The sequence below is a fragment of the Colobus angolensis genome, unplaced genomic scaffold, assembly GCF_000951035.1.
Source record: "Colobus angolensis palliatus isolate OR3802 unplaced genomic scaffold, Cang.pa_1.0 Scaffold70, whole genome shotgun sequence".
Taxonomy (NCBI): domain Eukaryota; kingdom Metazoa; phylum Chordata; class Mammalia; order Primates; family Cercopithecidae; genus Colobus; species Colobus angolensis.
Window position 1 is genome coordinate 9343924 of NW_012120710.1, and position 17500 is coordinate 9361423.

Consider the following 17500-nt stretch of genomic DNA (forward strand, 5'->3'; position numbering starts at 1 on the left):
CCTCCCTCTCTCTGTCTCCCTTCCTCCCTCCCTCCCTTTCTCCCTCCCTCCCTCTGTCCATGTCTCCCCTCCCTTTCTCCCCTCCCCTCCCCTCCCGTCCCCTTCTTGAAGGAGTCTTGCTTTGTTGCCCAGGCTGGAGTTCAGTGGCACGATCTCAGCTCACTGCAACCTCCTCCTCCTGGGTTCAAGTGATCCTCCTGCCTCAACCTCCCAAGTAGATGAGTTTACAGGCATGCACCACCACCCCAGCTAATTTTTGTATTTTTAGTAGAGATGAGGTTTCGCCATGTTGGCCAGACTGGTCTCGAACTCCCAGCCTCAAGTAATCTGCCTGCCTCAGCCTCCCAAAGTGCTGGAATTAGAGACATGAGCCATCATGCCTGACCTCTCAGGCCAGTTTCTTTCTTTTTTTTTTTGAGGCAGAGTCTTGCTCTGTTGCTCAGGCTTCCAGGCTGGAGTGCAGTGGCTCAGTCTCAGCTCACTGCAACCTCTGCCTCCCAGGTTCAAGTGATTCTCCTGTCTCAGCCTCCTGAGTAGCTGGGATTACAGGTGCCTGCCACCATGTCTGACTGTAGGAACTCATGCCAGTTTCTATAACCATTTGTGTAATAATGAGCTGCCTCTACACTGTATCATTCATTATGATATTGTTTCCACTGCTAAATGTTTCTGCTTTTTAGTTTTTTTTTTTTTTCCACTTCTTTATGGTAGGTAAAAGGTTCTTAAAAGATTTCAAGACTGTACTGTTATTATTATTATTTTTTTTTGACAGAGTCTCACTCTGCCGCCTAGGCTGGAGTACAGTGACACAATCTCGGCTCACTGCTACCTCCACCTCTCGAGTTCAAGCAATTCTCCTGCCTCAGCCTCCCAAGTAGCTGGGATTACAGGTGTGCACCACCATATCCAGCTAGTTTTTGTATTTTTAGTAGAAACAGGATTTCACCTTGTTGGCCAGGCTGGTCTTGAACTCCTGACCTCAAGTGATCCACCCACCACAGACTCCCAAAGTGCTGGAATTACAGACATGAGCCATCATGCCTGGCCGCTGTTATCTTTTGCCATAGTTTATTTTATAGATTTGATTTTATTATGTCATCGGTGTTTTTAATGTATGCTATATATTATTATTGCATATACTTATGTATTAGTTATCCATAGTGGTGCAACAATATTACCACAAACAGTTGCTTGGAACAACACACATTTATTATCTCACCATGTCTATGTGTCAGGAATGTATGTGTAGCTGAGTGGGGTTCTCTGCTTAAGGGTCTCACAGAGCTCCACTCAAGGTGTTGGCCAGAGAGGTGGTTTCATCTTAGACTCAATGGGCGATGGATTTGCTTCCAGACTTACACAGTTGGCAGAATTCAGTTCCTGTAGGCTACTGGGCACAGGGCTTCAGTTTCTTACTGGCTGTTAGCTTGAGACTGCTCTCAGCTTGTTGCCCTATGGCCCTCTCCATATGGCAGATCACAGCATTGCAGCTTGTTTCTTCAAGGCCAATAAGGAAGAGAGTCTTCTCCAAGACAGGCATTATAGCTTTATGTAATATAATTATGTACACATGATTATTCTGCCTCTTGGTTTGAAGCAAGTTGCAAGTTTCATTCACACGCAATGAGAGGAGATACAAGAGCATGAACACCAGGAAACAGAGCTCTTGGAACTAAAGTTTATCTGCCACTATTTGTTTGCTGTATCTTCACATGAGATATGTGTTTCTTTTATTCAGTAATTTTTACTACTTATTTGGAGTGATAATTGTGGATTTTACTTTTTCCAACTAGATTCCATTGGCCATGACATCCCCAAAATGCTTGAATTCTTCAAAAATGGACATGAAATTAAGGTAGATGAAGAAAGGGAGAATTTTCTGCAGACCAAAATAGCAACAGTAAGTTACAATGAAAATTATCAAGTCACCCTCTTTTTTTTGTTGTTCAAGTAATTCCTTAATAATTTTTAATATTATAAAATACCAATCATTTGGACTTGTTCTTGGCACTAGCATTAAGAATGGCATTAAACATACACATAGATACTTTTTTAATTCTGTAAGTTAAACTCATAAATTTTAATGGTACTTGAGAATTTCTTGGAGAGTTATGTGCTACTGTCACATTTACTTGTCCTTTGCCTTATTTATCTGTTTTATGTATACACTTTTGTATTTATGTATTATATTTTAAGCTTATTGAGAATAGGGTTTAGATTTTGTATGTCCCCCTAATCAAGATAAAAAAACTTGCTTTAGAAATGGAGCAAAGTGGCTGGGCGCGGTGGCTCACGCCTGTAATCCCAGCACTTTGGGAGGCCGAGGCAGGCGGATCACGAGGTCAGGAGATCGAGACCATCCTGGCTAACATGGTGAAACCCCGTCTCTACTAAAAATACAAAAAATAAGCCAGGCATGGTGGCAGGTGCCTGTAGTCCCAGCTACTCAGGAAGCTGAGGCAGGAGAATGACGTGAACCCGGGAGGCGGAGCTTGCAGTGAGCCGAGATCGTGCCATTGCACTCCAGCCTGGGCAACAGAGGGAGACTCCATCTCAAAAAAAAAAAAGAAAAGAAATGGAGCAAAGCAGGTTTAATCTAGTTGGAGATTGGGAAACCCCAGCTTGCCATCATTACCATCAAAGCTCAGCTCCAGTTTCTTTGGCACTGAGCTCTGCTCCAGTCTATAATGTTGGAATTTCCTTGTTCCCCAAAATGCCTTTGGTAGCACTTCTTGTTTCTTAGGGTTGACAACATTGTAATTGGAAAAACAAACAAATGAAACATAAAATACAAATTTTAAGAATCTATTCTGAAGTTGTAGAGACTTGAGTTTGAATACCTGTTCAGCTACTTCAGAGATGGCAGACTTTAAGCAAGTTTTTTAATGTTGTTGTGTCTCAAATTTCCTCATCTATAAAATATGTATAATAGTACTTATTTCATTATGTGGTTTTGAAGATTACATAAAATTTTTAAATGGTAACATCTATTGTTATTGTTTTGGTTGGCCTTTTGGGACTGTGGAATATCCTTATAAGGCTGGATTAAATCTGTCTTAAGTAAGGTTTTCAGTATATTCAGTAGTTAATAGTTTATGTAGATCCTGACTCAGAATATAAGAAACCATGATATCACATTCATTTTTTTTTCAACAAATACCATAGTGATTAAGACATAGGTCTTAATCACTTAGTAGTAGATCACTAAGTAGTAGATCAGACTACTTGGATCTTTTGGAGATATAATTTCTTAATGAAAAATTATGTGTTTAAAGAGATGTTTTTTGAACACTGTTTAAGTGTTGCAGTATAGTAGAAGGTTGAGAGTGGGTTTTAGATTCCTACTGTCTTGATTCAAACCTTTGTTCCAGCTAGAAAGAGCTGTACCCCCTTGCTCTCTGAGCCTCACTTTCCCCATTTCCCATTTCTCCTGTATATAAAATGATGGTAAAAATATGTACCTTCTAAACTAGGAAAGAATAGATGAGATAACAACATAATTACCATTTAGCAGAGTACTTCTGGCTAAGGGGGAGTAACAGGGACCTAATTTACCCTCCTACTTAAAACAATCAGCATTATTTGATACGAAAACCAGACAAAGAAAACGACAATGCAGTATCATTCATGAACATAGATGTAACAATTGTAAACTAAATTTTAGCAAATAGAATCCAGCAATATATAAAAAGGTCAAGTAGGGTTTGTTCTAGGAATGCAAGGTTAGTTTAACATTCAACAATTAATCATTACAGTTCACCATATTAAGAAAGTAAAAAACAAAAGCCATATGAGCATCTCAGTGGATGCAGAGAAAGTATTTGACAGAATCCAACATCTATTTTTGATTAAAAAGTCTCAGCAAACTAGGGATAGAAGTCCATGTCCTTAACCTGTAAAAGAATGTTTAAGAAAAGCCAAAGCTGACATCATATTTAGTGGTGAAACACTAAATATTACATTTCTCCTAAGATCAGGAACAAGACAAGGACATCCCTCTCACTGCTGCCTCTTTTCAACATTGACCTGGGGCTTCTAGGCAGCGCAATCAGGCAAGAAACAGAGATAAAAAGTCAACTAGATTAGAAAGGAAGAAGTGAAACTGTCATTATTCACAGATTACGTGTTCTAACTACTAGAGGAACGAAGTGAGTTAACTAAGGTTGAAGGTAGAAGCTCAATGTACAAAAATAAATTGTTTCTGTATAACAGCAAAGAACAATTAGAAACTGAAATGAAAAAGCAACAAATGCCATTTGTGGTAATAGCAAATTAGAGGGTAAATTTGAATTTGCTAAATGAAATACTTAGGGGTAAATCTGACAAAGATGTTGAAGATCCATACACCAAAAACTTTAAAACACAGTTAAGAAAAATAAAAAAATTAAATAAATGGTGACTATATGCCTTGTTTATGGATCAGTAGACTCAATATTGTTAAAAATGTCAATTTTCTCCAAGGTAATCTATAGATTCATAGCATTCTCAGTCAAAGTACCAGTCAACATTTTTGTAGAAACTGACTAGCTGATTCTAAAATTCATAGAAAAATGCAAAGTGTCTAGAATAGTTAAGACAACTTTTTTGAAAAAGAACAAAGTTGGAAGTCTACCTGATTTCAAGGTTTATAAAGCTACAGTAATTAAGACAATGTGGTATTCACATCGAAAGAAAACAGTTAATGGAATAGAATAGAGAGTCCAAAAAGAAAAACAAAACATATGAACAACTGATTTTCCACAAGGTACAATGGCATTTTTTCTGGAGAAAGGATAGTTCTTTCAACAACCAGTACTGAAACAGTTGGATATCTGTATGTCATAAAATGAAATCTGACCAATACTTCAAGACATATATAATAATTAAGTAAAAATGAATCAAAGACCTAAATGTAAAGCCTAAAGTGATAAAACTTTGAGAAGAGAAAGTTGGGTTAGGGAATGATTTCTTAGATAAGACACGAAAAGCATGATCCGTAAAAGAAGAAATTGATAAAATCACTCTGTAAAAATTAAAAACTTCTGCTCTTTAAAAGACACTGTTAGGGAATGAAAAGACCAATTACAGACTGGGAAAAATATTTGAAAATCATGTATCTGATAAATTCCGAATATATAAAGAACTGTCAAAAACTCAGTAATAAAATACCCAATTTTAAAAATCAGAAAAGATTTGAACACACCTTACTATGGAGATACATAGATGACAAACACTTGGAAAGATGCTCAGCATCTTTAATTGTTAGGAAATGTAAATGAAAACCACGATGGGATAACACACATCTATCTGGAATGAATAAAGTTAAAAAGACTGGCCATACCAACTGTTGTAAGGATGCGGTGGGACTTGAACACTCTTACAGCATTTGTGGGTATGTTAAATGATGCAACCTCTTTGGCAAACAATTTGGCAGTTTCTTAAAATTGAACATCCACCTACTATATGATCCTGCCATTCTACTTTTAGATAATTTACTCAGGAGAAATGAAAACATGTGTCCATACAAAGACTTGTAAGCAAGGGTTCATATCAGATTTATTTGTGATAGCCCCAAACTGGAAAATTTCCAAATGTTCACTGCAGTTGAATATAAAAAAAAAAACTCTTCAGTAATAAAAAGAAATTAACTTGTACATTCTACAATATTTATGGATTTCAAAATAATTGTGCTGAGTGAAAGAAGTTAGAAAAAAGGGAGCACGTCCTGTATGATTCTTTTTATATAAAATTCTGGCAAATGCAAACTAATGTATGGTGACGGAAAGCAGACCAGTGGTTGCCTTGAGGACAGAGGTGGATGAAGAGGGGCAGGAAGGAAGAATTACAAAGGCACACAGTAAATTTTGGGAGTGATTGTTATGTTATTCTGACTGGTGATTGTTGCATGTGTGTATACATAAGACAAGGCTTAGTGAATTGTACACATTAAGAATGTGGAGCATATCCAATGGAATACTATGTAGCAACATAAAAGAATAAACTATGGATACATGTTACAACATGGAGAAACCTCAAGAATATTATACTTAGGCAAAGAAGCCAGACACAGAAACTACTTGCTGTATGATACCATTTATATAAAATATTCAGAAAAATCAAAGTATAAAGACAAAAAGATTAGTAGTTGCATAGGAGGGGTGGGAGGAAACAGGTATTAATGCTAAGTGTGCATGGTTGTATTGGGGTGATAATGTTTTCAAACTGATTTATGGTGATAGTTGCACAACTCAGTCAACTTACTAAGAAACATTGAATTTTACATCAAAAAATGGTAAATAGTATATGCAAAGTATGCCTCAGTAACATTAATTAAAAATGTGCAGTATGTCAAGTTTTACTTTTACAAAGTAGTAAAAAACTGTACCATTGTATTATGCAAAATAATTGTTCCATAAATTTTATTGTTAGAATTATCTGATAGTTAAAAATTTAGAAACTATTTTACAGCAATTTAATGAGGTTTCCTTGAGTGAAATTATTCTTCTTATGCAGTTGAAAATATTGAAGATGTGGTATTTGTGTGTGTGTGTGTGTGTGTGTGTGTGTTTGTAGCCAATATGATATGATAAATTGATATAGAATGAGTGCAGCAGATAAAAGGGCACTGACGGTATCACATGCCTAATAAGTGTCCTTACTTGGATAAAAGGAAGATATCTAGAAGAGAGGTCAATAAATGACAACCAGGGGCCAAATCTGGTTGTGGCTGTGGCCTGTTTTTGTATAGCCTATGAGCTGACAATGGTCTTTACAATTTTAAAGGTTATAAAAAATAAAGCACATGCTGCAGAGACTGCATATGGCCCGCAAAGCCTAAATCATTCACTATCTGGCTCTTTATAGAAAAGATTTGCTGACTTCTGATCTAGAAAAATGTTTTTTGGGAGAGTGAAATGGATTAGTTTTGTGTGTCTACTTACCTGTACAGGAGAGATTCTCACTGTAGTTAAATCATCTTGATGTCCTGTGTTATGATTCTGCACTTCAAGATCCATTTCTAGTATTGATGTAATACGGAATTGATCTTAAGTAGTTTATAGTTTTCCTTCTATATCAATGTGCTAAATATAATCAGTTGAATGATCTTTCTTAATTATTTAACTTGAGGATTAGTATCTTAGATGTTAGAACTCAGCCACTAATGCTTTTGTATGTCAAAACTGTGTATACTAATGCTCTTATAGTCAGCCAATATCTAACATTTGTCAGCAGTACTTGCAGGTAAATTAGTTTTTTTCGCTTCTCTTTTCTTGTTTTTTAGACAGAGTCTTACTCTATCACCTGGGCTGCAGTGTAGTGGCATGATCTCAGCTCCCTGCCGGGTTCAAGTGATCCTCTGATCTCAGCTCCTTCACCCAGTAGCTGGGACTACAGGTGTGTGCCACTATGCCCAGCTAATTTTTGTATTTTTTGTAGAGATGGGGTTTTGCCATGTTGCCTAGGCTGGTCTTGAACTCCTGGGCTCAAATGATCTGTCCACCTCAGCCTTGCAAAGTTATGGGATTACAGGCACAAGCCACTGTGCCTGGCCTTAGTTTTGTTCTTAGTATTTCCTACCATTTGTACCTGTAACTTACATAGTCATGAAATTGGTTATGTCTTTATGCTATCAAATGCTCATATCAGTGAAAATGTCATTAAGATGATATGTTGAACATCATGAAGACAGAACAAGTTATTGGAATATGTTATTTTTTAATCAGTTATATTGCTATCACATAGACACCGTTTATTTTGTCATAGCATGAAGCATAATTGGTTGGGATAAAAGCAAATTGCCAAAGGATCAGATAAAAGGGAAAAGTCTTAGAGTATAAAACTGAAAATAAAGAGCTACAGAGGAGAAAAAGTACATTTCTTCAACCTTTTTCCCCCAATGGCTCTTTCCATGAAACAGAAATGAAACTAAGGCAGATTCTCAAAAGATGAAATTGAGACATATGTACCTGGCCACTGTTTATATTCTAAATAGCAATTTAATTTCAGATAGTAATTAAATAATTTTAAAAGGATTTATCTGAGTTTGCTATATAGAAAATAATATAATCATAATTCTGCTATCCAGATAACATTTGACATTTAAAAAATTTTAAATTAATATACATACATATTTAAATTCAAATAATTCACAAAAGCATATAAAGAAACACTAGAACCCCTTTCCCTGAAATAGTTTTCTTGCGGAACTTAAAAAGCTTTTAATTAATATATGTACATGGTTAAGTTAAAGTAATTTACAAATGCATGTAAAGAAACACCAGAGCCCCTTTCCCTGTAATTGTTTTCTTGTGAAATTTCTATTTACAGTTTTATTTTTGTTCTTCCAGAAATATTAAGGCATAAACATAGGCACCCTCATAAAATTCATTTATTTATGTTATGCCACATATACTATTCTGTAGCTTTCTTTTCTGTGGATAAAAGTGTAGCATGGATGTCTTCAAAGATATAGTATGAATGTCATCAAAGATGCAAAGAGATCTGCCACATCCTTTTTAATGCCTGCATAGAGTTATATTTTATCATATACCATAATCAGTTCCTTATTGATAGGCCGTTAGTTTGTGTCCCGATTTTTGCTATTGTAAATAATAGTTAATGAAAATTTCACAAAGAAATATTGCCAAAATTCTCCAAGTACATCCATAAGGTAAATTTATAGAAATAGAGTATATGTTGAAAATTTTATTATATGAATTCCCAAATTACTTTCTAAAATGTTTATACTAATTTATCATTATCCAACAGTGTGTTAAAGTACTTGTGTCTTTATGTCCTCACCAGCATTGGGTATTATCACACTTAAACATTTTGTCAGTTTGAAAGTTGATACATTATAGGTATGAGTGTGAGCGCATGTGTACTTTTAACAGCTTAAAAATTTCAGTGTGAACATTACCATCGTTTTCTTTGGTTACAGTGTTATTCTCTTTTACTCCTTAAGATTCTGAATCTCCTCATCTGTCCACCATTCTTATTTCTTTCACATTCCTAGCCCTTCTCTTATTCTCCACAACTCTCTTTTTTGTGTATGCAGTCTCCTATTGACTCTTTTTACCATGGACTCTTTCTGACTCACCCCTACCATCACCTGCTCTGTTTACAAGTGCCTGGTAGATAAAATTGACAAGAGCCATGATCACTGAAAGTTGAGTGCTTGTAAACTTGAAGTGTTCACAAACACTGAGATTGCCTGGCATTTGCTAACTACTGTAAAGAAAGCCTTTTCTACCCAGTAGAAAAGGGGACTGGTTTTTCTGACCTATGATATAGTAGGGATTTTTAATGTATCCTATGTATTTAAAAAATTACGCTTATTTTTTGACTTTTCTTAAGCTTTATTCTCTGATCAGGTAAAATTACTGTTAGCTCATTTAGAATCTAACCATAGAAAAAACAGAAAACAATCAACTTAATGTGTAAGTTCTATTTAACAAATATGTAAAAATACTGACTCTGATGCAGACACAATGCTAGTGATACAAAAAGATTATGACCTTTTTTTCTCAAGAAAAATACTTCTCGTAGGGGAGATAGATACGTAAATAAAGTACAGGAAAATGTGGTAAGTATAATAATAGAAATGTATATATAGGGCTGGGTGCAGTGGTTCACACCTGTGATCCCAGCACTTTGGGAAGCCAAGGCGGGCAGATCATCTGAGGTCAGGAGTTTGAAACCAGCCTGGCCAACATGGTGAAACCCCTTCTCTATTAAAAATACAAAAATTAGCCAGGCATGGTGGTGCATGCCTGTAGTCCCAGCTAGCCAGGAAGCTGTGGCAGGAGAATTGCTTGAACCCAGGAAGCGGAGGTTGCAGTGATCCGAGATGTGCCACTGCACTCCAGCCTGGGTGACAGAGTGAGACTTCATCGCAAAAAAAATAAAAATAAAAAAAAAAATGTGTGTGTGTGTGTGTATATATATATATATAATACATATACATATATATGATATAGAAGTTACAGAAAAGTAGCAATGATTGTTTAGAGTAGCAGTGGAACAAGGTCAAGGATGGGTTCTAGGAGGAGTTTGAAAATATATACCAGCTAGAAAAGGGTCATTCGTATTTCAAAATAACACGCATAATGATGAATGGAGCACAAATTATTGATTCAACTGTTTTAAAGAAACCAAATAACGGTGATTTAACTTTGATAGAAAGTTAATTTTCTCCCAAGTTTAAATTGGTTTTCAGCTCAGGGCTTCTTTGCTCCACAGGGCTATCCAGGGATCAAGGTTTCCACCTCACCTCTTTTTTGTTGTTGCAGTCTTCTAGGGTTTTCTTTTCTATGTGATTGAAGCTTGCTGACTACCATGTCTGAATTGTAGCCTGTATGAAAGAGGCAAGAGGAGGTAGAGAATAAGCAGTTTCTTACAAGCATGTGAGCTATTGCCCTCATCACTTTTGCCCCATTCCGTGGTCCAGAGCTTAGTCATATGGCTTAGCTCAAGGTCTGTGTTTTGTAGCAGCTAGGTGGGTGATCATGTGATCATGTACCTGGCTCAACCTGATTGAAAGAAGAGGGGAGAGATTTGGGGAAAAATTAAGGTTTTACCATAGCTGAGGAAGAACCAGGAATCCTAAAAGAATAAGAAAATTGAAGGCAATAATTTTATTTATTTATTTATTGTTATATCCCCAACTCCTAGAAGATTGCCTGACATATAGCAGGTACTCAATAAATAATTGTTGGATGAATATATATATGTATGAATAAACAAAATTTTCTAATTTAAGATCAATTAGAAATGATTAAAACAACATTTCAAATTATATAATGAATCAGTGGGAAAGTTTTAGTCTATAAAATTTAACCAATGAGACACTAAACTTTTAAAAGTGGAATAATATTGCTGGAATTAATTTTGGAGTTTCACAAAATGACAGAATTAACTGTCTTGTCCTCTATTTTTTATAAAAATGTTTAGCCAAGTGTATAGTTTGATATTACTCAAGAAAGTTAAAACGTGTCCAAATATTGTAGCATTAACCTGTCAGAATGGAGACTTTGAAGTAATTTTCAAAGGGCGACTGTTAGTATTTTATAACATACCACAAATCCATTTTGTATTAGCTGTGAGGCTCTCAGAACTTGCTTTGTTTTTTTTTCATTGATAGATTTCTTACATGATTTGAAATACTTGGCCTTCAGCCTGCTTCTCCAGAACACTTCTAAGTGTAATTGAAGGCCACTTACATTGTTGCCTGGTTTTCTTCACTTGTCCTTCCTTATAAGATAAAAGTTCTTTCTATTTTTCTATAAATGTTGACTCCCATTTTATAGAGGCATATATAATAACTTTGTCAAAAACTAAAATGTTCTTTCCTTTCACTTTTGTTAATGATTACCTCACATATTTCAAAAACAAAGAAATGCGATAGCATTGTTGTTGAGGTTTCTTTCATTTGCTGAGAGTGGTAATCAAAGAATGGAACTTTCCACTAGGAAAAAATTACTTGAGTTATAAAATATGGTATATTAGTACTTGTGGTAACAAGTATTTATCAACAAAATAGGGCATGGCTATTATTTGCTTTTTTTAGCCTTTCATAACATTTAGTACCATAATAAACTACATAACTCTCATGACTTATTATATATATTCACGAACCTATAAAATATATATATTCAAGAACCTATAAAATATATTATATATATTCAAGAACCTATAAAATCAGATCCATGTTATATATATATGTGTGTTTTCTAGTAGCAATTAGCAGACTTTCTTGGCTGAATCCAGTTGGGTAGAGTTTCATAAATATAGAAACAATGTAGTTTTCATAGGTTTTAGATTTTAAAATCAATTCTAACTAAAAAATCTTTGGGGATTAGTCAAATTAGATAAAAGTTGGAAATAAAAACAAACTAGCGTTGGTAATGCACACTGGACCTTTAAAGAAGTGCAGTGCACTATGAAAGTGACTTAGTTTTTTATCTTTTTAAAAATAATGTTGGTTTCTTTATAAGTGCTTTGCTATCCATGTAGCAACTTGGTAGAATTTGCCACATTTTATGAAAAATGTTTGTTCTTCAAAAGTATGTTTAGTTAAGGATTGCTATATTTTCAATCAACTTGTGCTTTTTTTCATTTCAAAGTAATTCCTTTCAAGTGTGCATGTATATAAAAATGAAACTTTTTAAAATGACTTTTTACTATAGTATTTTTTGACAAGTCATAAAATAAGGAATTTTGATATTTTATCTTAGAACATCAGAGACTCCTTGAGTTCATAGCATTTTTCAAAAGAAAATCTAAAGAGAAATTAATCCATATTCATAACATTTCAGGTAAAAAAGTAAGGAAATGAAACATCACACATTGTCTTGAGATCTGTTGCTTCATACAGCTGTAGCTCTAGTAAGCTCTTTCCCAAAAAAGGGAAAACTGCTGAGCAGAGAGACTATAGGAACCTGCGTGTGGGATCACATGAGGTTTGATTCTTGAGTGGCAAAAGTTGAAATACAAACACAGGAAGTCTGGCTTCTGCTAATTAGCACATACTTTTACGTCCAGAACAAATTCTCTTCTTCTTCTAAAGGAAGAAGGGTTATTTTGCTTTTATTCCCTCTATACCCTTCTGCCTGCCATTCATCCTTTTTTTTTGAGACAGTGTCTTACTCTGTCCCCCATACTGGAGTGCAAGTGGCACGAACTTGACTCACTGCAACCTTCACCTCCTGGGTTCAACTGATTCTTTTGTCTCAGCCTCCTGAGTAGATAGGGACTACAGGCACCTGACACCACACCCAGCTAATTTTTTGTATTTTTAGTAGAGATGGGTTTCCGCCAGGTTGGCCATGCTAGTCTTGAACTCCTGACTTCCAGTGATCTGCCCACCATGGCCTCCCAAAGAGTTAGGATTACAGGCATGAGCCACTGCACCCAGCCCCATTGATTCCTTGACTTAGTAATTCAACATATCACACCAAATCTAGTAAAAATTAAAAAACTTTTCAATGGTTCTACATGGGCTGGCACCTCCTTACTATTTTCTATCTATATTTTCTTACTATTTTCTGTCACAAAGTACACATGTACACACATTCTGAATGCCTGCTGAGTGGCAAAAACTGTTCGTAACTGTGGGGATATATTGTTGTCCAGATGTTCTTGCCCTCAGATTACTTTCTAGTTTAGAATATAGGTAATATACAAATAAATATATATGTACTTAGGTAAGGAAACAGTGATGGTGGAGTGTGTGTATGTGTAGCTATTTTAGATAGGTCGGTCAGGGAAGGCCTGCCTCTCTAAATTGGAGGTAACATTTGAATAGAGACTGAATGAAATAAGAAAAGTTATGAAAATATCTGAGAGAAAAGTATTCTTGAGACAGGAGGCAGCAAGTACAAAGGCTCTGAGGAAAAAAGGGGATTGAGCTTTTACAGGAACAAGAGGTATTTCTTCTGGGTGTTAGAAAAGGCTAAAATATCTTTGAAGAAATATATGCTCAAAAAGTTCTGAGAAAAGTATTAAATACACAAAGGAAACTACTTTGATATAGGAGGACATAGAATTACATATTTTACTGACAGTACATTCCTGAGTATCTTTACATAATAGCAATCTTAACTTGCTTTTATTTGAATAGAAAAGCCTTTCATGCAGAGTTTTTTTCACATCAGGAAACCTTTATGAGGCTAACAATAGACTTCAAGATTCTGTGAACTTCCTGAAATTTTATGCAGAGTACTATGTGTACGTGCATGTGTACATTTTTCTTGGGCGAGTGGTTGTGTTTTCCATCAGGAATTCATGACTCATTCGTTGAGCAAATAGTTATCGGGTACCTACTATATGCCAGGCACTACTCTGGATAATAGGGTTCTATACATCAACAAAGTAGACAACAATCCTTGCCTTCATGGGATAGATGTGTAGATGGTATAAAGGTAGACATCTGGTGATAGAAGATAAATGGTAGAAAATAAGTAAAAAAACAAAACAAAACAAAAAACAAAAAAAGTATTTCAGATGAAAGTGCTAAGGAGGGAAAAACAAGTTGGAAGAAGGAAGTGTATGTAAGTAATAGAGTTAGGATACTGAAATTTTAGATAGGATATCTCATGTGAACTTCTCTAAAAACATGACTTTTGAATCATGATCCAAAGAAAGTGACTGAAGGAAGGGCATTACATGCAGAAGGAACAGCAAATGCAAGGCCGTGACAGTATATCTGGCATGGTTGAGGACTAGCATAGCTAGTGTGGCTAGAGCAGAGAGCAGGGGTTGTAGGTGATTAGGTCATAGTAAGGATACTTCTTTTAGTTAGAGTGAGATGCAGACCCTTTGGAGGGATTGAGCAGACTAACATGATCTGACTTCTAAAAGGCTCAGTCTCAACTGCTGTATTGACAGGAGACTGAAGGGAGCACGGATGGAAGCAGAGTCCAGTTAAGGGTCTTTCGCAATAATCTTGGCTAGAGATGAGGGTAGCTTGGACCTGGTTATTAACAGTGAAAGTGATGACACTGATTGGATTCAGGATATATTTTAAAGATATAGTTTATGGAATTTACTGATTGAATGGATAGAAAGTGATAGAAAGTGAAGACAGCGAAGAATGGTTGCAAGATTTTTTGCTGACGGACGAAACTGGAGTAATGAAGTTGCCTCTAATTGATAGGAAAGATTACAAAGCAGAGTAAATGAATAGGCGGAAGGGTTATGATCAGAAGCCCCGATTTGGACACGTTCCGTTTGAGATGCCTTTTAGATGTCCAAAGGGAACTGTGTAGTAGGTTGTTGGATATTCAAGTCTGATTCAGAGAAAAGGACTGGGATAGGGATCAAATTAGGAAGTCATCTGCATATAGATAGTTCATAAACTTTGATTTTCCTCAGTAAGTATGATGTTTGCTGTTTGTTTAATATAAATATTCTTTATTATGTAAATGAATAGTTTTTAAAAGAGGTTTGATATTTAAGAGAGGAGCGGGTATTTTTATTTATCTATTATTTATTTATTTTTGAGATGGTGTCTCGCTCTGTCGCCCAGGCTGGAGTGCAATGGCGTGATCTCGGCTCACTGCAACCTCTGCATCCCAGGTTCAAGTGATTCTCCTGCCTCAGCTTCCTGAGTAGCTGGGATTATAGATGCGCACCACCACGCCTGACTAATTTGTGTAGTTTTAGTAGAGACTAAACAGGGTTTCACCATGTCTCTCTTTAGTAGAGACCCAACAGGGTTTTACCATGTTGGCCAGGCTGGACTTAAACTCCTAATCTCAGGTGATCTGCCCATCTCAGCCTCCTAAAGTGCTAGGATTACAGGTGTGAGCCACCTTGCCCAACCCTAGTTTGTCCTTTTAATTGTGGATATACGTTGCAATTTACTGAATAGTTTTTGAAACAATCTGTTGAGATAATTATTTTCTATAATCTATTGTCGTGACATATTACCTTATATCCAACTATTCTTATATTCCAATGATAAACCCTATTGTATATTATTGTTTTTCAAATATTTCTTGCCACTATCATAGTAAAAAATAATTTTTATATCATGACCCAATCAAACTTATGTGTGTATGTGAGAAAAAAGTTTCAGGAGGGCCGGGTGTGGTGGTTCACACCTGTAATCCCAGCACTTTGGGAGGCCGAGGCAGGTGGATTACTTGAGGCTAGGAGTTCAAGACCAGCCTGGCCAACATGGTGAAATCCCATCTCTACCAAAAAATACAAAAATTAGCCAGATGTGGTGGTATGCACTTGTAGTCCCAGCTACTTGGGAGGCTGAGGCAGGAGAATCGCTTGAACCTGGGAGGCGGAGGTTGCAGTGAGCCAAGATTGCATCACTGCACTCTAGCCTGGGAGACAGGGCAAGACTCTGTCTCAAAAAAAAAAAAAAAATGTTTCATGATACTATACTTATTATATGCAATGCAGTGAGATTTTCTTCCCTATTCTTTCTGTCTTCCATGTTGATTGTAGACCACCACTGGTTTGACTCAACTGGAAATCATAAACCTTGGAAAATATACAAGAATCTTTTAAATGCCTTTGAATTTAGTTTGATGATTGTTAGATTTTTGCATCTATAGTTATTGGTACTGTTAATCAGTGGTGTGTGTGTTTTGTGCTATTTTTATCTGGATTTGATGTCAGGATTATGAACTTAAAAGCTTCCCATCTTCTTCTGTGCTCAAGAGCAGTTTATGTTACATGGGAATTATCTTTGTCTTTCAAATTTGAAAAAATTAATAAAAGCAGCTTGTCCAAGAGCTTATATTTGGAGGAAGGTTGTAATTCTTTGATAATTGCTGTTTCTTATGCTTGGACCCATCTTTCCCTAGATAGTTCTGAATCTTGCCTCCTCCCTTCATTCAGGGCTCTGGTCAAATATCACACTTTAGAGAAGCCCCCACCTTGAAACTCCTTCTCACAGGGCAATCCTCATGCCTTTCATTCCTTTGATTCCATTTATTTTTTTCGTAGTGCTTATTGCTACTGGCATGTTATATATGTGTATGTTTATTTGTCATATTTGTCATGTTCTCTCCTTCCTACTAGAGTGTTAGCTTCATGAAGGTAAGAACATGGCCTATCATTTTTACTCATGGTCTACTCATTTGACTCTACCTCAAGAAAAATTTATGGTATATATCGGTACTCAGTATTTGTAGAATAAATTAATAAGCTTTTTCATCTTCCATGGCTAATAGTCTGGTTTTTCTTTTAATTTCTTAAGTGAATTTTGGTAGTTATATACCTAAGAAAACCATCCAAATTTACCAGCATAACTTTATACTTAGAATCTTATTTGTAGATGCCCTCAGTATCTGCATATATTTTCTCCCACTTTTTTATTTCAAAAATTTTCAAGTGAGTAGAAAAGTTGAAAGAACAGCACAAAGAACACCCATATAGTACTCATCACCTAGATTCACCAATTTTGTCACATTTGCTTACCAAAACTAGTAAAACTAGATTACTTACAGAAACTAGTAGGTATACTTTTGTGAATTTTTTAAAACACTTGAAATTAAGTTGAAGCATTGTAGTGCTTCACCTGTAAACATTTTAGCATGCATAGCCTAAGGATAGGGATCTTTTCATATATGTATGAAAAATAATGAAATATATATGTTTAATATATATTAACCTATATAATTATATATGTATGTATGTATTTAACTGTGAATAGACTTATAGAGATATAATTAAGTGCTTTTCTTTTTTTTTAATTTGAGACAGAGTCTTGCTCTGTCACCCAGGCTGGAGTGCAGTGGCGTGATCTCGGCTCACTGCAAGCTCTGCCTCCCAGGTTCACACCATTCTCTGCCTCGGCCTCCCAAGTACAGGCGCCCGCCACCTTGCCCGGCTAAGTCGTTTTAAGAACAGTTTTTAAAATTTAATTATTGGTAGTTTTTTCATTTATAGTTTATTGCTGCTTTTTTTACTTATCCTGTTTTTCTGAGATTTGTTATTGGCTTTGTAATTATTTAAGTTATATATGAGATTTGTGAGTTTTTTTTTTTTTTTAAATGAT

General features: G+C 35.7%; 1 protein-coding gene across 1 annotated transcript in view; it reads left to right on the forward strand.

Annotated features, from left to right (window-relative positions):
• Window positions 1-17500, forward strand: part of MRPL1 (mitochondrial ribosomal protein L1) — a 103167-nt gene that overhangs the window by 48575 nt on the left and 37092 nt on the right. Inside the window, exon 7 of the mRNA XM_011927246.1 lies at window positions 1794-1900. Coding sequence (XP_011782636.1) covers window positions 1794-1900 — 107 coding nt within the window. The remainder of the gene's footprint in view (window positions 1-1793; window positions 1901-17500) is intronic.